Consider the following 22,551-nt stretch of genomic DNA (forward strand, 5'->3'; position numbering starts at 1 on the left):
ATCACACTACCAGACATGAAACTATACTACAAGGCTACAGTAATCAAAACAGCATGGTACTGGTACCAAAACAGAGATATAGACCAATGGAACAGAACAGAGGCCTCGGAGGCAGCATAGCATATCTACAACCATCCGATCTTTGACAAACCTGATAAAAACAAGCAATGGGGAAAGGATTCCCTGTTTAATAAGTGGTGTTGGGAAAACTGGCTAGCCATATGCAGAAAGCAGAAACTGGACCCCTTCCTGACACCTTACACTAAAATTAACTCCAGATGGATTAAAGACTTAAACATAAGACCTAACACCATAAAAACCCTAGAAGAAAACCTAGGCAAAACCATTCAGGACATAGGCGTAGGCAAGGACTTTATGACCAAGACACCAAAAGCATTGGCAACAAAAGCCAAAATAGACAAATGGGACCTAATCAAACTCCACAGCTTCTGCACGGCAAAAGAAACAGTCAATAGAGTGAATCGGCAACCAACAGAATGGGAAAAAATTTTTGCAGCCTACCCATCTGACAAAGGGCTGATATCCAGAATTTACAACGAACTAAAGGAGATTTACAAGAAAAAAACAAACAAGCCCATTCAAAAATGGGCAAAGGATATGAACAGATACTTTACAAAAGAAGACATACATGAGGCCAACAAGCATATGAAAAAATGCTCATCATCACTGGTCATTAGAGAAATGCAAATCAAAACTACATTGAGATACCATCTCACGCCATTTAGAACGGTGATCATTAAAGAATCTGGAGACAACAGATGCTGGAGAGGATGTGGAGAAATAGGAACACTTTTACACTGTTGGTGGGAGTGTAAATTAGTTCAACCATTGTGGAAGACAGTGTGGTGATTCCTCAAGGACCTAGAAATAGAAATTCCATTTGAGCCAGCAATCCCATTACTGGGTATATATCCAAAGGATTATAAATCATTCTACTATAAGGACACATGCATACGAATGTTCATTGCAGCACAGTTTACAATAGCAAAGACCTGGAACCAACCCAAATGCCCATCGATGATAGACTGGACAGGGAAAATGTGGCACATATACACCATGGAATATTATGCTGCCATCAAAAACGATGAGTTCGCGTCCTTTGTAGGGACATGGATGAACCTGGAAACCATCATTCTCAGCAAACTGACACAAGAACACAAAATCAAACATCGCATGTTCTCACTCATAGACGGGTGTTGAACAATGGGAGCACATGGACACAGGGAGGGGAGCAATACACACTGGGGTCTGTTGGGGGGAGTGGAGGGGGACAGCGGGGGGTGGGGAGTTGGGGAGAGATAGCATGGGGAGAAACGCCATATATAGGTGAAGGGGAGGAAGGCAGCAAATCACACTGCCACGTATGCACCCATGCAACAATCTTGCATGTTTTTCACATGTACCCCAAAACCTAAAATGCAATAAAAAAATAAAATAAATAAAATAAATAAAAATAAAAAAAATAATAAAATAAAAAAGGGAAAAAAGAAAAAAGAAAGGATTACAACAGTATATAATAAAATACAATAGACTAGCTGTAATGATATAATAATTAGGTAATACTTTATTGTATAATATCTGAGTTATATGTCACATGACATATTTATTATTATCATCCCAGCAGGTATTGTTTTCCCTACCTGAACCCCTTGATGGGGCACTGCCTACAGATAGAGCACTTGGTCTGATGCTTCACTTGCTCAGCAATGGTGACCCGATGCAGAACAGCCAGCCACACCATAGACTGGGGCTCGAAGTTAACCCACTCCAGGAACTGGGATGCTTCAATGACTGGCTTCCCAGTGCTCTATGGAAACAAGAAGACCAATGGGAATGACTGAGGCCCAAAGTGTCTTATCCCTAGAATGGCAGTCCTCAGAGGAGCAGCAGAACCAGCAGGGGCTGGGTTGACCTGTTCTCCAGAGATATTCACCTTCTGCCCTGTGCTAGTTGAGCTGGCACCCTCCCCAACAGGACTGTGATTCTAGAGCCCAGAAAACTCTCTGCCCCATTGTTCCATCCCAACAAAATTCCTTGCATCTGCATACTTCAGATCAAAAGCCTAGCTCGTAGTCCTCCTTCCCCTCTTCCCACCCTACCTGCAATCTCCCATCCCTCCGCGACTCCCCAGTTCCATACTCACAAAACGGAAGCAACTACGGACACTGGGCTCCACGTTGCTGCCCCCAAAGGCTGCCACTTCACCCAGCTGACGGGGCACCTGAATGGCCTCATGAAGCAAGACACCGAGATGACGCTGGTCACACTGGCTGCCTGAGTTGGCCACTTGGCTGAAGAGGTCTGCTGGCCCCACCGTCAAGAATAGCCAACCCCGACACAGGAATGGCCAGAGAATGGTGTGAGGAGAAAGGGCAGAAAAGAAAAACAGGGAAAGAGCACAGCCTGAGCTAATGACTTTTGAAACTGGACTACATAGAGTTCTATCCCTGACCTTCTAGAAGCCCGAGTTCTAAAAAGAGCATTCTCTGAGTTCAGAGAGAAAAACCAGGCAGACACAAAGAGAGAATATAAGGGGGAGGGGGAGAAAGAGTGAGTGAGAGAGAGAGAGAGAGAAAAAAAGAAAGAAAGAGAGATATATCAAGTGCACTGTGTGTTAAAAGCAATGCTAGACACAGATGTGATACTGTTTGGAAAACAAATACTTCCAGAAGCAGGATGAGGGTAAGGGCTCAGGGGCAGCTAAACATGAGTCACAGTCAGGTTGTCATAACCTCTCCTGTTTATGTGGTCTAACACTGCAGTAATCTCTCAATTGTCCACACAAATGGAAGGAAACACTGGGCATGTATAATCCAAAAAGGGAAGCTAATTCAAGACATCTGATCATCTAAAAATTACCTCTAAGTGGTTGTGCAATATACTGTGATACTTATCTTTGTATATGGGTTTTTTAAGCCCTTCTAGGACCGTTCCCTTCCACCCCAATCCAGCCTTAGCCAACCTCCTCAAGACGTTATTCTCTGTCTGCTTCACACCTTGCCTAAGGCCTAGAAAATACACAGAAATAGAAGGCAGAGAGCCTAGGTTCGAGTTCTGGGTCCATTACTGACTAGTTGTAGAATCAGGGTAAGTCATGAAGCTCTCTATGCTGCAGTTTCCTTACTTTTTAAAATTAGAGATGGAGTCTCACTGTGTTGTCTAGGCTGGTCTTGAACTTCTGGGCTCAAGCGATCCTCTCACCTCAGCTTCCCAAAGTGCTGGGATTACAGGCATGAGCCACCATGCCCAGCCCAGTTTCCTTACTTTTAAATTGATGATAAATAATTACTGTTCATCCCATCGCAAAGACATGTTGAGAGAAATACATAATATCATAGCCATGAACATGTTTGGAAAAGTTCTCTTCCCTGTAAAGTTTTTCCAGACTGCTGTCATCTGTCTCTCTTCTGTGATCTGATATAGGACATATTCTTGGCCATTTGCATTATTCTCATCAGTGCTTTCTAAAAAATGCTTTCTGTATACTTCCATCTCCTCCTCTGGACTGTAAACCTTTGGAAGCAGGGACCATGTCTAATTTAACTTAGCACTCACCCCATTTAGCAGAGTGGTCAACACACATTAAGACTCAAAAACGAATCATGCTGCTTCTAAAAAGTTCAAAATGCTGAACATAAGATGGAGAATAGAGGGGAAAGCAAAGGTACTATAAGCCAGAGAGGCAAAAAACTACAGACAAATGTAGTGTCCACTTCCCAGATAATGGGGATTACTGTGTCCTGCCCATGTATAGAAGTCACTAGTGACATGGCTTGAGCTTCAGACTGGAAGAGGGCTAAGCCTGATAGGCCACAGGGAAATGAAACCAGAACATCAAGGCCCTGGGTACTTCAAGATGCCAACATAGATCCTGACTAAGTACTTCCATGAGATCAGAAGGAACAAAGCCCACTGGAGTAACACTGGGAATAGTAATAGGCCTTAGGCCCTTCTTGTCCTTTGACTGTCATGTGTTCTTTGCAATAGCATGAACCAAGAAGCATCATAAGGTAGCCCAAGTAGCCCTCTGCTGAGTCATAAGATGTACCATCTTCTTATCTTACACCCTTCCTCCTCCCTGCAACACCTCACCCTCCACCCAATACCACGCCACACTTTGGAGTTATACTCACACTGAAGTTTTTCCTTCACTTCTGTGCCACACAAGCATGCAATGCCAGTCTTAAAAGACAATGCCCGCATCTTTCCGCTGCGACCACTAGGTTTAAAAGAAGAGAGTAAGAACGTGAATGTATGTAAAGGGTTAACATCTTGGCAATCATTTCCCTCACAAAGTTGATCCCAGCAGGGCCCTGTTCCAACCATGCCCCAAGTTGAGCTGGGTCCAAGTCTACTATGGGAGCAACACCTTTCCACCAGGCCCACTTGAGATATCCCATAGAATTTTATCCTAGAGGCTTCCAGAGATGAAAGCCCTTACCTATCAAAAACATTGAGGAGCCAATTGAGGCTCATGTCCACACAGAGTGGCACATTGACCAGGATGCCTCTTTCCTCCTCCAGCCGCTCATATAAAGCAGTCAGGCAGTGAATGACCTCCACCACATCCATCACGTGCTCACTGGCCTGCAGATCATGCTCACTGAAGATTTCCAGGGCTGTGGTTAAAGTTACTAGGTCCACTGGGAAGGAAAGAAGGGGAAAAAATATAGCCAAAAGTACAACCCCAGGGATTAAATAGAGAGATAAAGCCACCAGGATCACCAAATTTGATTCAATCTCCAGATCAACCATTTGCAAATATGATACAAGCTTGTCCTTTACTAAGACCCTCATCCAAGGAGGGAGAAGGCAGAAAAATGTCCCTCAAATTAACCCAACATGTTTTTATACCCAATGTTCTTTGACATCAGTTTCAAAAAGATGGTGTGTGCATTTTTTTGTGACAAGACTTTGGCTAACTCCTTACCCAACTGTAAAGGAAAGAAAGGACTTGACGAGAACCAAAAAGACTAAACCAAAATATTGTGTGCACAATAAAAGTGAGAAGTGTTACAGCATTCCAGAAAGGATTAACATGACAGCTAGCACAATGAAACCATAAGCATTCTGCAACTAAATTGACAAGCAAAGAAAGAAGTTTGGGAACATAATAAGAAAATAAGATCAAGAGGTATACTGAGGCTGGACAAGAACTTACATATCCTATAGCTATTGATGACTCATGAAGGATTTTACATGTGAGTGAATAATATGAAATTACTTAGAAATAGATCACTGTACAGAAGCCCAATAGAACTTTCTATCATGATGAAAATATTCTATATTTGAGGTATCCAGAATTGTCCCACTGGCCACCATAGCCATCAAGTGACTATTGAACACTTGAATCCAACCTCCACCTCCTGGGCTCAAAAGATTCTCCTGCCTCAGCCTCCCAAGTTGCTGGGGGGAGTACAGGCACTCACCACCACACCGCATTAATTTTTGTATTTTTAATAGAGATGTGGTTTCGCCATATTGGCCAGGGTGGTCTCAAACTCCTGACCTCAGATGATCCGCCCGTCTCGGCCTCCCAAAGTGCTGGAATTACAGGTGTGAGCCACCACACCTGGCCAGTTTTTCTATATTTGCTTGTAGGTAGCCAGTTGTCCTTTCACCATTTGAAGACAAGTCACCATTTCCTCCAGTAAATAGTATTGGCACTCTTTTCTCCTATCAGATAACCATAAATATACAGGTTTATTTCTGGATTCTCAGTTGTATTCCAACAGACATCTATATGTCTATCGTTTTGCCAATATCACCATCATGATAAGTGTAGCTTTGTAGTAAGTTTTAAAATTCGGGAAATTGAGTTCCTCCAACTTTTTCTTCCATGATTGTTTTGGCTATTTTGAATCCTTGGATTTAGAATAAATTTGTCATTTTCATAAAAGAAGTGAAGTGATATTTTGATACAGATTGTGCAGAATTTGTAGATAAAATTGGGGCATAATGCCATCTTAATAATATTCTGTCTTCAGTTCCATGAACAGGAAATTTTCTCTCATTTGTTTAGATTTCATTTTATTTATTTCAATAATATTTTGTAGTTTTAAGTATACAAGTTATCTATTATTGGTTAAATTTATCTCCAAATATTTTATTCTTAATGGTATTATAAATGGAATTGTTTTATAGATTGTATTTTCAGATTGTTCATCACAAGTGTATAGAAATGAATTGATGTTCGCATATTTTTCTTGTATATTACCACACGGTTGAACTTGTTTATTAGTTCTAATAGTTTGAACCACTCTATAGGGTCTGTTTATGGGTTCCAATGAGGAAGGAATGGTTGAAATCTCTTGAATGATACTGCTGTTTACCTCTTGAGTGTGTGGCCCCCAGTGCCCAGAGAACAGAAGTACTCAGACCTTGCTTATTTGCAGCTGCTCCCCGACCCATGAGGATGTGGGTACTCACTCACAGACTAAACGCAGCAGTCACTTTCATTCATTCATAACCACATGCTGAGAGACAAGAATGTGCCATGCTGTGTGCCAGGCAGCATGGCAATCCCTACATTAGCTCTAAGGCTCAGTCAGCCCCTAGTTGTCTGTCTCATATTTAAAGGGTCGTGAAGAGGACTCACTCCAGCCACAGAGATTTCCTTCCTAGGAAAGCTGCCCCACTGGAGCCACACCAATATGGGTGACTGCTTCCATCTCTGCTCATCAATGTCTGTTGATAAGTTCAAACTGTAGAGAGGGCCCCACAGAGAGGATACTTTCCAGTGTCCCATCTTCGTAATGGCTGGCCAGAATTTCTCCTCAGCTTCTTTGTGTGATCCTCTCTCCCACACTCTCTGCACCCTCCTTTCCCTGGGTCTAATACATCACCCAAGATCCCCTATATTAATTTATAATCAGAGAATCTAAACATAATTTATGTACACAGCCATGTGTGTGTTTACACACTGAAGCAGAGATTCCAAAGAATTATGCACAATGCATTTTGGGCAAAATAAATAAGACCTTGAAAAGCATGGAAGGAGAAAATAACAATATTTGTTCTTCCCATATTACTTAAAATAATATTGCTCTTTATGACATTCCTGTATTAATTTAGCCCCACCACATACATACATTTTCCAGACCATGGGAAATTTTTTATAAAGCTATAATATTTTTTTAAAAAAGAAAACCAGAAAGATTTTTTTCAATGTTTTGGTGTCTTGAACTTTTTTTCTAATTTTGTGAGAGGATAATGATTCCTGTCAAAAGGAGGCAAGTTCTCGGGGTGATTCACAATCACCAGTGGAACTTGATAGCCTTGCCAATGGAAACAGTCAAACAATCGCCATATATTTTTTCACAGGAATAAATGAATGAATGGATAGGTATTGTCGCAGGTATCCGAGTTTGCAAACGTCATTTCTGAATGGCTTGGTAGCATCTGAATAGCAAATTCTGTGTGGATAGAATGTGGTTGAACTTGGTAAAGAACTCTGAATAATAGCAAAATGAATACCTAGAAAAAGTAGCAAAACCCTCATTCACAGACATGTGTACACGGCATTAGGGAATTATCTCCACAATGTCTTTGGCCGGCAAACACAGTTCTATCTGGTAGTCAGATCTAAACTCTGCAGAAATAATAAGTGCAAAAAAAAGAAATATGTAGAAGATATGGATGGTGAGTGTTAAATTTTGCCTAAGCTAGTCAAAGCAGTTTGTGTTGTGATACAACTCACTGAGTTGATGAAAGGAGCTGAGGCTACAAAGAAGGGGAAAAGCCTCTGAATAATCTCTGGTAGGATACAGAGATGAAAGAAATCAAAGTAAAGAGCAAGTATTAATACATGAGGAGAGTGCTCTGGTTGAGAGTATGACTCCAGAAGGTAGGCAAAAACTTGCTGGTAGATGAGTCCATGAGACTTAGAGTCAGAGAACATTTAAGGGGAGTATATAAATTTCAGAGGGACAGGTTTGATTAATTGTAAACCATTTCCTTTGAAATCCGCTTCCTACTAATGAAGGTTTAGGAAACTGAACATCAAATTATCTTTACTACTCTTAGTACTCCTGGTTCTTCTCTGCTGCCATGAATGACTGACAGATATGTGGGCACTTTTCTTCTAACATTTGAGCCAATTTGTGGTGTAAAGGAAATACATAGCATCCTGTAGAAACCAGTGTGCTCTTTCCTTAATTGGTCCTACACCGGAATGACGTCAGAACCCTGTAGTGTCCAATCGGTTATCTCTGAGTCATGTCTGTTAACCTGGGAGGACCCCAGTCTTCACTCCAGTCATGCTGGACTCCCTCTCCCTTCCACCCATCCAGCCCCCAAAAGTCCTGCCCATTGTTCTGGGTACAGCTCATCTTCAAGGAGACTCTGACATCTCCAGTGAGGCTTCCCTTCTCTTTTATACTTCAATGTGGTTTTACAGAGGTCATCATAACTTTCACACAGACATAGACCTTGTTCAGTGGTTACCTTGATATTTCACAAGGGGATGTTGGCCACAGGGGATGTTGAGAGTGACTGCATAAATGCCCATTGATTTTGGTTAAAATGATCTTTCTGGAACAGAGCTTCTGTGGTGCAGTGGTTAAGAGTACTGGCCCTAAAGCCATGTCATACTGTTCATGTCATCATGTTCAAATCCAAGATGTGGCCCTCACTAACTTAACAACTCTATTGATAATGAAAATAATGATGGTGGAGGTGAAATCCTGCTCCTTGTACCAAGAGGGCTAGGTGTTGGCGGTCATGGACAATGACTAGTCTCTGAGGTGCCGTGTCATTGGGGCAGAAATACAGGTTGTTGACGTATAAAAACTGAAGTAAGGCATAGGGTATTAAAACTTTTAGAAATACCATATTCCAGGCATTAAGCATTTTTTTATCTCCTTTGACCCTACCATTTTTATTACCATGACTCATATCAAATGTTAGGAGAAGCGACTTTCCTCAGAGAAAAATTAATGTGAATTACTTTTCAGGGACTCAAGCCCTGGAAATACTTAACGTCCCCAAATTTTTCTATCCCATCATGTGGATAGACTTTCAACGTCCTCACATATATTGTTTTGTGTTTTCTCTTAAATAGTGAACTATACTACATTTTAAAATAAAAAACTGGGCTGGGCACGGTGGCTCACGCCTGTAATCCCAGCACTTTGGGAGGCCAAGGCGGGTGGATCACGAGGTCGAGAGATCGAGACCATCCTTGTCAACATGGTGAAACCCCGTCTCTACTAAAAATACAAAAATTAGCTGGGCACGGTGGCGCATGCCTCTAATCCCAGCTACCCAGGAGGCTGAGGCAGAATTGCCTGAACCCAGGAGGTGGAGGTTGCGGTGAGCCGAGATCGCGCCATTGCACTCCAGCCTGGGTAACAAGAGCGAAACTCCGTCTCAAAAAAAGATAAATAAATAAAAAACTATAAATTTGGAAATGTCTTATGTATAGAGATATATGTATATATACATATAGCTTTATATACATATAACTACATATTAATATCTTTGGTATAGCTTTCTCTATATATAGCATACACAAACTGTAAGTAGGTAAATAGTATATAAATAAGTGCATATATATATATACATACATAAATATGTAAACACAAAAAAGGTGTAGGAAAATATTTAAGACCTATATTGTAGACATGGGGCTAATATGCTTGGCATATAAAGATCTCTTAACAAATACAGAAATTGGCAAATAATAACAACAGAATGCCCAAAGGACTATGTAAACATCCAATAAACATTTGAAAATGTGCTCAACCAAATGAAATGGCAAATAAAAATCCAGAGATATAATAAGGAAAAGAGGTGAGGTAATATATTACATACAGGGTAATCACAGTTTTTCAAAGGAATGTATTTTACATGTGTATATATATTGGAGTGTTTTGATATATGAGAATACATTCAGAAAGATAAACAATCTGAAGAATACGCAGCAAGTGATTAATAGTGAATGGATAATTAAGTACCTAAAATCGCTACTAACAATTGCTAACATGTGTTGGATCTTTCAGCTCTCAAGCAATGACTTGAGGTGTACTTAGAGAAAGCATTAAGTCACTTTTCTTTTAGGTAGAATGTAAGATTAGATGTATGAGTATTCTTTTAACAATAAAAATCAACTTGAAAACTCCAATGGGCTTTCTGGCTAAAAGTTGAAGGCCAAGTAAAAAAACTGAGAGCAAGGGCATTTGTTTTTCTCCTTGTTTCAACTTACTGTTCATAGCGCCTGACACGCAAAAAAGGAAAATGAAGTTTGGTGCTAATAAAATACTTAGATTATACTTTGATACATTCTCATTTTTTACGGTGTATATAAGATATCTTTTCTCCTTTGGTTGTTTCAAATGTCTGAAATGTTCCAAAGGTAATTACATAAGTCTTAAAACAGCAGTTATTATGAAAATGAATGATGATTTTAAAATTATATCAGTTGATAGACATACTTCAGCAGTAAGATCATTAAGTCTTCTTAAACATGTACTAAGTTCAGGCTATATAAATTCAAATTGTAATTATGATAGGTCCCATTTTTTAGTGTTTACAAGACCCTAGCACTGTTCGAGGAGTTTAGCTGGGTTGTGTTTTATTTAATCTTTACAACAACAACCATATAAAGGAGATAAATGATGTTTTCCCTTCTACACAAGTGGAAATCAAGGCACACAAAGTAAGTTGGCCAAAGCTCCTAACACCACTCCTCTCGTAACAGAAGAAGAAGTTTTAAAACACAGTGACTCCAGATAGTTTGCTTTTAAGGTCCCAAAGGACAGTGTACTTTTTGTTCGTTTTATTTTTTCCCTTCCAAATTTTACACAAAATGAAAATGACTTGAAGTACATGACTCAATGGCAGCCAACTAGTGAGTGGGTAGTACTGAAATTTGACCCCAAACAGTCTGTTAAGAAAATGTCATTTGTTGAATCATGTCTATGATGTCTGAAGTTGAGCAAAGCCCTCCATACCTTACATCAGTGGCCATTTTAATTTTAGAAGCAATGATAATTATAATACAGCACACTATTTACAAGACAACTGGGCTGTTAAAGACGCCGTGGACTATGGATAATTATATCTGCAAAAGGAAAAACAACAGGCACAGAAACAGATTGGAGGTAGCCTATAGGAGATGGGAAGAAGGATTGACTTCCAACAGACATGAGGAAACTTGGCGAGGGGAGGTGGGTGATGGAAATGTTCTGTATGTTAATTGTGGTGGTGGGGTTATACTAGGCATATATTTGTACAATCCCACAGAACTGTACACCTAAGTGATAGTATTAGGAGGTGGGGCTTTCAGGAGGTGATTAGACTCATTACTGGGATTAGTGCCTTATAAGAGAGGCCCCCCAAAACCCCTTACCCCTTCTACCATGCGAGGTTACAGCAAAAAAGGCAGTCATCAATGAAACAGGAAAAGGCAATCATCAATGAACCTATCACATAATATACTACAGCATGAAGATATGCCAAAATTTATTTAAACTGATGAATATTTAGATTGATAAATATTTACATTCTTTTCAATCTTTAATTGTTTAAAACGAATCTTCAGTGAATATTCTTGTACACACAGTATTTTGCAATGTGAAAATACAACTTCAGCATAGATTCTTAAACTGCAATTGCTGGTCTATGGCCACGTGCATTTGTACACTGATAATTGCCAAAAAACCATCAGAGATGGTGTAACAGTTTGCATTTCCACTAACATTGTGCAGTAGTGCCAGTTTTCCAACCCTTTCTCCACTAAAATTTATCAAAATTTTTGTCATTAATCCAATAGATGATACATAATATACCATTGTAATTATATTTTACATTTGCTATTATTAGTGAGATTAAACATTTTCTCAAATGTTTAAAACATATTGATGTGTCTTTTTGTGAAGAGTCTGTTCATATACTAGCATATTGTTCCACTGGATCATTGTTCATTGGTGTTTATGAATTCATAGGTGTTTGCTAATATATTAAAGAGCTTAATACTAATATATTAAAAAGCTAATATAATTAAGTATACTAATATATTAAAGAGCTTAATAATGCATACTTATAAATAGAAGACAGAAAAAGAAAAATAAATCACTAATATCGAATCAAAATTAAATGTATCCCCCAAAATATTCATTACTGAGATATTAAGATATCCCAGGCTTCTTTCTAAAATATATTTTTAAAAATCCTTACTCCCTTCCTCCATTAAAATCAGAGCCACTCCTTTATGGCTGACTCTGAGCTAAGCCCTGGGGTTACACGCAGCAAAGACAAAGACATGCCTATGAATTAGCATTGATCTGGAAGAAAAACAGAGGGTACCAAGGAATTCTCATGACTCAGTAGCCCCTCACCTTTTTCAACCCTTGACTGACTATATTGTTCACTATGTGCTGAAGATATGCTTCTGAACAAGGACAGAAAAAAAAAAAGGGCCCTTCATTCAAGGAACTTCCAGTCTAACAAGCCAAACTCTCCACTGCTTAGAAGGGAGAGTTCAAAATTTTATCTATTCAGAGGAAAGGAGTACATGCATTCATTAGGCAGGGTGCAGGGCTGAGAGAAAGGTGCAGTTGAGGAGAGCACCTGGGATCTGGGATCTACCTTGAAGAAGTGCACATATAGCAGTCCCCTCTCCTGACAGAAAAGTGGAAGAGGTGCCAGGACCATCCCTACCTGGTGCCATCAAAGAAGGAGGACTGTTATGACCTCCTGTGGGTCCTTACAGGGAAAGGCCTTCTTTTGGGGTCAACTGTGGGGATGGTACAATGCCATTGTGAACCACCATTTGAAATGAGAAAAAGGAGTGTGGCAGAAAGAATGAGTCTGCTGCAGGCCAGTGATCAGTTTCCTAGGATTAGAGGTCTAGGTCTACCTTCTTTTAGAAGAGGGGCAGTGGTGAGGCCTTGATGAAAGCCCTTGCCCAAGAGTTCATTTGGTGCACCTTCCTCCCCTGCCTGGCTTCAGGAAGCAGGGAACGAAACACATAGGAGGCCCACCCTAGAGCCCTGGGCTTGTCTGGCCTGAAATCGCCTCTCTTCCCTAGCCCGCAGTCCTGATGTTCCTTCTACTCCACTGGGCTTTGGGGGCAGGAAATGTGGTCGGTAAGGCCTCAAAGGAGACCGCAAAACTGGGAGGGAGTGGGCTCACCAGTACAAAGTATTTTGGTGTAATCCTCTACCATGAGTACAGAGTTGTTTTTCTCAAGCCTATGCTCAGGCCCTGCATATTTATTTAGGTGGAGAAAATACTGTGGGAATGGAACACATACACACTGGGGTAGTTTGGTATTAATGTCATCTCTCTGCTTTCCCTATATCCCCATCCCACTTTATCTTTTGACTATTTCAATGCAAGACATATGCTGGGCAATAAGGGTGAAAAGACTCAGGTGAGAGGAACAGAAAAAAAGATGAAAGGATGTTTGATACTAATCTGCAAATGAGGCTGGATCAGCTTTCCAGTGGCCTCATCAGGACCTTGCCCATTTTGTGTAGAAAATTAAGGGCTGTAAATTTCCCTCTTAACAGTGCTTTAGCTGCATCCCAGAGATTATTCTGGGATTTTGTCTCTTTGTTCTCACTGGGTTTCAAAGAAATTCCTGATTTCTGCCTTAATTTAATTATTTACTCAGGAGTCATTCAGGAGCAGGTTATTCAATTTCCATGCAGTTCTGTGGTTTTGAGTGAGTTTCTTAACCTTGAGTTCTAATTTGATGGCGCTGTGGTCTGAGAGACTGTTATGACTTCAGTTCCCTTGCATTTGATGAGGAGTGTTTTACTTCCAATTATGTGATCAATTATAGAGCAAGTGCCACGTGGCACCGAGAAGACTGTATATTCTGTTGTTTTGGGGTAGAGAGTTCTGCAGATGTCCGTCAGGTCCACTTGATCCAGAGTTGTGTTCAAGTCCTGAATATCCTTGTTAATTTTCTGTCTTGATAATCTGTCTAATTGGAAGTTCTGACCAGGGCAATCAGGCAAGAGAAAGAAAGAAACTAGGTATAGAAGGAACATATCTCAAAATAATAAGAGCCATTTATGACAAACCTACAGCCAGTATCACAATGAATGGGCAAAAGCTGGAAGCATTCCCCTTGAAAACCGGCACAAGACAACGATGCCCTCTCTTATCACTCCTATTCAACATAGTATTGGAAGTTCTGCCCGGGGAAATCAGGCAAGAGAAAGAAATAAAGGATATTCAAATAGGAAGAGAAGGAGTCAAATTGTCTTTGTTTGCAGATGACATGATCCTGTATCTAGAAAACCCCATTGTCTCAGCCCAAAAGCTCCTTAAGCTGATAAGCAACTTCAGCAAAGTCTCAGGATACAAAGTCAGCGTGCCAAAGTCACACACATTCCTATACACCAACAATAGACAAGGAGAGACCCATATCATGGATGAACTCCCATTCACAATTGGCGTAAAGATAACAAAATACCTAGGAATACACCTAACAAGGGAAGTGAAGGATCTCTTCAAGGAGAACTACAAACCATTGCTCAAGGAAATATGAGAGGAAACAAGCAGATAGAAAAACATTCCATGCTCATGGATAGGAAGAATCAATATCATGAAAATGGTCACACTGTCTAATTTATAGATTCAGTGCTATTCCCATCCACCTACCATTGACATTGTTCACAAAATTAGAAGAAACTATTTTAAAACTCACATGAAATCAAAAAAGAGGTCATATAGCCAAGACAATCCTAAGTAAAAAGAACAATGCTGGAGGCATCACACTACCTGACTTCAAACTATACTACAAGGCTACAGTAACCAAAACAGCATGGTTCTGGTACAAAAACAGACACATAGACCAGTCGAACAGAACAGAGAACTCAGAAATAAGACTACACATATACAACCATCTTACCTTTGAAAAACCTGACAGAAACAAGCAATAGGGAAAGATGCCCTGTTTAATAAATGGTGCTGGGAAGACTGGCTAGCCATATGCAGAAAATTGAACTGAGACCCCTTCCTTACACCTTATACAAAATTTAACTCATGATGGATTAAATACTTAAATGTAAAACGCAAAACTATAAAAACCCTGGAAGAAAATTTAGGCAATACCATTTAGGACATAGGCACAGACAAAGATTTCATGATGAAATTGCCAAAAGCAATCGCAACAAAAGCAAAAATTAACAAATTGGACCTAATTAAACTAAAGAGCTTCTGCACAGCAAAAGAAACTATCATTAGAGTGAATAGTCAACCTACAGAGTGGGAGAAAGTTTTTGCAGTCCATCTATCTGACAAAGATCTAATATCCAGACTCTACAAGGAACTTAAATTTACAAGAAAAAAACAACCCCATTAAAAAGTGAACAAAGGACATGAACAGACACTTCTCAAAAGAAGACATTTATGTGGCCAACAAACACTTGGAAAAAAGCTCAACATCATTGATCATTAGAGAAATGCAAATCAAAGTCACAATGAGACACCATCTCACACTAGTCAGAATCGCAATTATTAAAAAGTGAAGAAACAAGAGATGCTGGCAGGGTTGCAGAGAAATAGGACTGCTTCTACACTGTTGGTGGGAATTTAAATTAGTTCAACCATTGTGGAAGACGGTGTGTCAATTCCTCAAAGACCTAGAACCAGAAATACCATTTGACCCAGCAATCCCATTACTGGGTATATACCCAAAGGAATATAAATCATTCTATTACAAAGATACATGCACATGTATATTCATTGCCACACTATTCACAATAGCAAAGATGTGGAATAAACCCAAACGCCCATCAATGATAGAATGGATAAAGAAAATGTGGTACATATACACCATGAAATACCATGCAGCCATAATAAACAGTGAGATCATGTTCTTTGTAGGGACATGGATGAAGGTGGAAGCCATTGTCCTCAGCAAACCAATGCAGAAACAGTAAACCAAACACTGCATGTTCTCATTTATAAGTGGAAGCTGAACAGTGAAAACACATGAACACAGGCAGGGGAACACCACACACTGGACCCTGTCAGAGGGTGAGGTGAGGGGAGAGAGAGCATTAGGAAAAATAGCACATGCTAGGCTTAATACCTAGGTCATAGGTTGATTGATGCAGCAAACCACCATGGCACAGGTTTGCCTATTTAACAAACATTCACATCCCGCACATGTATCACAGAACTTGAAAAAAAAAAAGAAAGAAAGAAAGAAAAGAAAAAGAAAATTAAGGCCTGGGAGGGGGGACTCGAAGGTACACAAAGTTTGTGGAATCGATTAGTATGTATCCTCCTATCTCAGTCTTGACTCTCTTTGCAGACTTTCCTACCTTGGGCCCCACCCCCAGACGGCCCATTTCGGTGGGGCCCCTGTGTTTGGAGAGATGAACTTCTAAAGACTGGAACACTTCCGCCTGTCAGGCCGGAAGAAATTTCCTGACGCCACAGCCGGAAACCCGTGTGCATTTCAGTTCAGAAAAGAATGGTAGGCTTGGTGGGGGGAGCTCCTGCAAAAGGGGAACTAATACCGAAACACTCTGGTATTCGTCTGCCTCTCATTCCACCGCGGTTTTCCCTATATTCGGAGCTCGCCCCTGCGCATTCCAATACCTGAAGCGGCCACAGAGTACAGGACAGGGAGCTCTCCGACAGAAAGAGTCGCGGCCTTAGGCAAACCCTGATATCACTCCGCTTCCACAAGCTGGATCCCGGTAAACTACGCTCTAGCTCCTCCCACTGCCGAGGTGGGTAACCCGGATGTGGAAGAACCTTCTCGGCGAAGGAAAAGGTAGATGTTAAATGATAACTACCCGCGAGGTCCTGAGGAGCCCTGGGAACAGGAAGGAGAAAGGAATACTGAAAAGTGACAACCGTTTGCCAATCACAGTCTTTAATCTGATAAAGCGAGTATCTCGTCTTGAATCCCAGGTGCCGGATCAACCTCCGAACACAGCCGCCGCCATTGACTCGAGTCCTTGTGTCTGACGGTCAGTCCCTGCTGCTGTGTGACACAGCACCTAGAGGCAAGGAAATAAGAAAACTGCCTCTGATCCAAGCAAAGAAGGTCAGTGAGAAGGCGGGCATCGCTTGGGGTTGTGGATGTGGATATCGGAGGTGAACACTGGAAACGCGACCTGGTCATGGGAGGCGGGAGGTGAGGAGGAGAGAGAGGCGAGTAATGTGAATGGCACACAACAATAAAAAATGATCTGCCTTTTGCTAGCTTGATTTCCAGATACACTTGGTTCACGACCATGTTTGGGAAGAAAAAGGTTGCAGCTTCTAGTCGGGAAAAGGCAGACTAGATAAGAGGAAGAGGGGGGCTACTTCTGTAGGCGAGAACAGTTGTCTGGGGAGCCCTGAGAGGGAGAGAATACAAAAAGAGGTTGTAAATGTTTGATAATCAAGGCCCTGGATTCGAAAAGGGTCTCATGTCTTGGTTACTGGTCTGACCATTAATAACCACGTCTCTCTCTCTCTCTCTTTTCATGTGCTCTTTGGGTGTGTATCACGCGTTTTTATGTGTAGATCTGTTCCTAAGTTTGCAGCACTCCACGTTTCTGTAAAGATCTCTAGAGGGCAGCAGACCTCAAGGGGAGGGGAGAACGGAAAGAAAATTGGCCTGGGTTTTACAGAGTGGGCAGTACTTGGAGGCAGCACTTGGAGGTGGTAGATGGCTAAGACTAGAGTAGGCAGGAGTCTACGGGAGCCCCCAGAACTCTCTGCCAGCTTTCCTAACATGTCCTCATTTACCCATCCACATTATGTTGCAGGAAATGATAGGCTTTGGGAGAGAGAAAGGAAACGTAGTAACCCAGATGAAATATGGAAATAATACTTTTCCTTTTTTTTCCCAGCCTCTGTGGTTTGTCTAGTCATTTCATCCCTACAAACACCACTACTACTACCTTGTAGGGATGTTTGAGTTGCCTCTGTATAGGAATTGTCAGACTTTGAGAACAGAGCAGAGGGCTTGGAGATTTAGGAGTGGGAGAAAAAAAGGGAGATAGAAAATGTTTGCAAATCAGGTACCTGTATTCAGAAAGAATCTGTGCCCTAGGTGCTAGTCTCTACCAAAGACAGCCTCAACTGTCTCCTATGTCTTCATTTATTGGTCTCTTGTTTTTGTGAATCCCTGTAGGTAGATCTGTCTCCAGGTCTGTGGAACTGTCAGTTGTGAAGTTTTGTAAAATGGCCACCCAACTTAAAGTTAGGAAATTACGAAGAAGATAAAATTGCCCTGTATCTGTTAAGGTTGGTGTAAAGCTACAGGGACGGGGTGGGGGCAACTTCAGCTAGAGAATTCCATCTCTTCTGTTTTGTCATTTTACCAGTTGTTTCCATCTGTCCCACCCTCTGCTGCTGCTGATTTAGTTGGGAGTCTTGGGAAGCTTTGGGGGTACAGAATACTAAGACCTGCCGTTCCCACTTCCCACTTGATTGTCCTGCTCTCATGCTTAACCCTAGTCTAATCTGAATGAAGGACATTCCAGGGCAATCACTGAAGGAAGAGGAAGATGGTGGGCAATAGGGAGGAGAAGGAGGAGTAGCCCTGAAACAAAGCAGTGCAGGGAAAGGGGACTCGGAGGGAAACAGTAGACAAAATGTATCTGGAAAGGCAAGAATAGGGGCCAGGGACCAAGGTCTGTCACCAGGAGATCAGTTTCCATATTCTCCTGTTTGTTTATTTGTTCATAGGTCTGCCTGTAGATCTGCTGTAGGGCTTGTCACCATTGGAAGCAAGGTAAGGAGGAGAAAGGTACTCCAGATCAGTGCAGGTTGGTATGAGTGTGGGGATTGCCTGGGTGGACCTGTAGGATGTAGTAGTGGAGAGCTGCTTGGCTCCAGCAGGGGTCAAGAACCACTATAGGGATTCCTTAGGTTCTCATCCACTTTTCCTTTGTGCTCCTGTTTGGTGCCTGGAAAGAAGGTTGATAGTGCTTGAAAGCGTAGGGAGTGGGTGAAATGAAGGGAGAGAGTTTGCTAATTATCTGCCTCTCTCACCTAGCACTGGATCTCCATACTCTCCTGTCTCCTTGTGCTGATCAGCATGAGGAGAAAAAATGGGAAGAGACTCAAAGCCCCATTTCCTTCCTCCACCCCTAGGTCCTACTTCAGTGGCAGATCTGGTGGCCTTGGAGTGGCTGAAGACCACCACCCTCCACAGGGCTGCGCCCATGCACAGCCATCCTTCCCTACCTTGAGTGAGCTTCCTCTGCATGTTTTCTACATCACCGGCAGAGCCTGTAGTTGGAAAGGAGACAGAGTGACTACTGGACTTTGTATGAAAACACCAACCGGGACAGACCTTCAGTCAAGGGTGAGACAGGGTTGGGGGTATATAACTTGTCCTTGCCTTAAACTTGGAACATGGCTGGCTCTGGGACAGAAGCAAGGGCTAGACAAAAGGCTGAGGCTGGCCTGAAAGAGGGAATCAGTGGTCCTGCTGCTGCTAGAGTGAGTGGTGAAACACAGGCCAAGGCAGTGGCTGAGGCAAAACTGAAAACAGAATCAGTGACCCAGGCCAAAGCTGGTGATGGAGCAATGGCCAGGCCACATACGGTGACCTACACTGTGGCTATGGCTGTGGCAAGGGAAGAGAGCAGGATGGAAGATACAACTAAGACTAGAGTCGTGGTTGAGACTAAGGCAAAACCCCTGGCAGAACATAGTATAGTGCCACAAACCAAGTCAAAGGCCATGCCTATGTCTAGGGTCAGTGCTGTAACCGAGTCTGAAGTCAAGATTGTTGCTGTCAGGGAGGCAAATATCAGGTCCTATACCAAGTCACATGATAAGGCCAGTACTGGGTCCAGACCTGATAGAAGGGAAGAGGCCAGCATCAAGGCCAAGGCTGGGGACAAAGCTGGCATTGGGATGAAATCCAGTGATGAGGATGAAGAAAATATCTGCTCCTGGTTCTGGACTGGAGAAGAACCTAGTGTAGGGTCCTGGTTCTGGCCTGAAGAAGAGACCTCTCCTCAAGTTTATAAGCCCCTACCTAAGATCCAGGAAAAGCCCAAACCCACACCTAAACCCATGCTTACTATAAAACAAAAGGCAATAGCATGGTCAAGGGCCAGGTATATTGTCCTAGTTCCAATTGAGGGAGGAGAGCGATCCTTGCCTCCAGAAGGAAACTGGACCCTGGTTGAGACCTTGATTGAAACTCCTCTGGGGATTCGACCTCTGACCAAGATCCCACCTTATCATGGGCCTTATTTCCAGACCTTAGCTGAGATCAAAAAACAGATTAAGCAAAGGGAAAAGTATGGGCCCAATCCAAAGGCCTGCCGCTGCAAATCACATGCATTTAGTTTGGAGCCTAAAGAGTTTGATAAACTTGTTGCCCTCCTTAAGTTAACTAAGGATCCTTTCATTCATCAAATAGCTACCATGATAATGGGCATCAGTCCTGCTTATCCATTTACGCAAGATATAATTCATGATGTAGGTATTACTGTTATGATTGAAAACTTGGTCAATAATCCCGATGTTAAAGAACACCCTAGAGCTTTAGGTATGGTGGATGACAGCTCTGAGTCTTCCAAAGAACCAAAAGCAGAAGAGTCATATATACAGCAAGTTTGTAAAGACATAGTCTCTTGCCCCTTGAACTCCCCTGTGCAACTGGCTGGACTGAAATTACTAGGGCACTTGAGTGTAAAATTTGAAGATCACTATGTGATTACCGGTTATATTCCAGATTTCCTCGCCTTGTTAAACAAGGGAAGTGTCAAAACCAAGTTTTATGTTTTAAAAGTGTTTTTGTGTTTGTCTAAAAATCGAGCCAATACAAGAGAATTGGTCAGTGCCAAAGTACTGTCATCATTGGTTGCACCCTTTAACAAGAATGAGTCAAAGGCCAATATTCTTAATATTATTGAAATATTTGAGAATATAAATTTTCAGTTCAAAACAAAGGCAAAGCTATTTACCAAAGAAAAGTTCACTAAATCTGAGCTTATTTCAATATTTCAGGAAGCAAAACAGTTTGGTCAGAAACTCCAAGACTTAGCAGAGCACAGTGATCCTGAAGTGAGAGATAAAGTCATACGATTAATACTCAAACTCTGAATACCCCTCTGTTTTTATAAAGCCTCAAACAGTTTTTTGGGGTTGCAATATGAAAACAATGCATATTATAATTATAAATTCAATACTTAACGTCTTCCATGTTGATTGAGGGGGAATACCAATTAATCTCGAGATCCTGAAACGTGCTGATTTTTATTGTGCTATATAATATAAATTGAGATTATTTTTAGTATTTGTGCAACATGACCTGATAATGAATCTATTCATCCTAAGCTATACTTCTGTGCTTTATATTGATCTAAGTGTATTCTTTTGAGATTTTATTTCCATGTTGTTAATAAAGTTGCATGCTAAAACTGGTGAAAATATTGTCCTAGTTCTTCAGTTGAAATCTAGTCTGGGGGGATAAAGCACAGACAGCATAAGGATGGTGAAGAACACTGCCTGTGTGTCTGTAGGAGGGCACAAACAAAACAGGTTCGCATTGACAGATTATTTAGTTTCAAGATGTTCAAGGAGTAGAATCACTCTATGCAAGAAGACAGGACTGTGCTATTAGCTGTCTTGTAGGCTTCTACTGATAGGGCTTCAAATGAGGAATGAAGCCCTATCTGGGCAGCCCTGGGAAAGGGAGTAAGGAGGAAGGGAACACAGATGCTTTCATTGTAGTCTCAGTTCCAGAACTCGTGCTCAGCTTTTCACATAAAATGTCTCATCAGGATGCCTTGAAGCTGTTTAACCCCAAGAGGATTCCTGGTTCTCAGCCCTGTTCAGTAAGCCATGGACAGCTGCACAGGAAGTGTGGTTCCGAAGGGACCCAGCCCCACTGTGCCCTCAACAGCTCCCTCCCTGTCCAGGGATATTAGATTTACTGCTGCATCTGAGATTCTCTCCCCATGAAGTCCTGGGTCGCAGAAGAGAGTGTTTCTGGGGATTACCCATTGAAACTGCTTCATAGATAATCTCGTCTGTCTCATCCTGGTAACTGTTGACTCCTTGCCTTTGTTTTTGGGCCATTGCTTTGGACTTGGTGACTTGTACCACAGTTGGTAGCAGCTCCCTTGTTTGTGCTGGTTCTTTTTGGTCAGAGCTCAGGTCTATGTATGACATAGCCACAGGATACCAAATTCCTTTAGAAGTATGTAGTTAGGAAGAAATTAATTCCCATAAAACCCACTATTCTGTCTATTTGCATAGTTTATACAGTTGAAGCTATGTTGTCTATACTAAGCTTGTCCTGTTTATTCTTAACAAAGGCTAGTTTCTCTGCAGGGGTTTGTGGAATCGAATGACAGAGTATAGTTTAGGATCTTGGGGTCACCTCTGCATCTTCTACCCCATGCCTGTTTTACTGTTAATTTACTGCCCAGAATTGGGAAATATAAAGATTAGGATAAGTATACAAATGGTGGTCTTTCTGTTGACCTTCCGCTCCTAACTTTTAGGGACGTTCTAAACCAGAAAATCTCAATATGGTGTAATGGATCCCTACTTTTAATAGCTATATCTAGTTTAATTTCTACTAGGATCAGGTGT

At 41.5% G+C, this 22,551-nt stretch overlaps 2 protein-coding genes across 2 annotated transcripts; one reads left to right on the forward strand and one right to left on the reverse strand.

Moving 5' to 3' along the window:
• Positions 1 to 1,568: 1,568 nt before the first annotated feature.
• Positions 1,569 to 16,760, reverse strand: LOC135268997 (dystrophin-related protein 2-like). Its single transcript, XM_064362265.1, has 5 exons — positions 16,588 to 16,760; positions 4,463 to 4,664; positions 4,155 to 4,240; positions 2,165 to 2,322; positions 1,569 to 1,828 (listed from the first exon to the last, which is right to left on the reverse strand). Exons 2-5 carry the CDS (start codon positions 4,591 to 4,593, stop codon positions 1,658 to 1,660), a joined length of 546 nt encoding a protein of 181 aa, XP_064218335.1. The 5' UTR covers positions 4,594 to 4,664; positions 16,588 to 16,760; the 3' UTR covers positions 1,569 to 1,657.
• Positions 16,761 to 19,309: 2,549 nt separating this feature from the next.
• Positions 19,310 to 21,718, forward strand: LOC135268996 (armadillo repeat-containing X-linked protein 5). The gene has a single exon (XM_064362258.1). The coding sequence runs from the start codon at positions 19,348 to 19,350 to the stop codon at positions 21,052 to 21,054; it is 1,707 nt and encodes a 568-aa protein (XP_064218328.1). The 5' UTR covers positions 19,310 to 19,347; the 3' UTR covers positions 21,055 to 21,718.
• Positions 21,719 to 22,551: the final 833 nt, after the last annotated feature.

This window comes from Aotus nancymaae, unplaced genomic scaffold, assembly GCF_030222135.1.
Source record: "Aotus nancymaae isolate 86718 unplaced genomic scaffold, 86718_ANA_hifiasm-v0.15.2.pri h1tg000004l, whole genome shotgun sequence".
NCBI classification, from domain to species: domain Eukaryota; kingdom Metazoa; phylum Chordata; class Mammalia; order Primates; family Aotidae; genus Aotus; species Aotus nancymaae.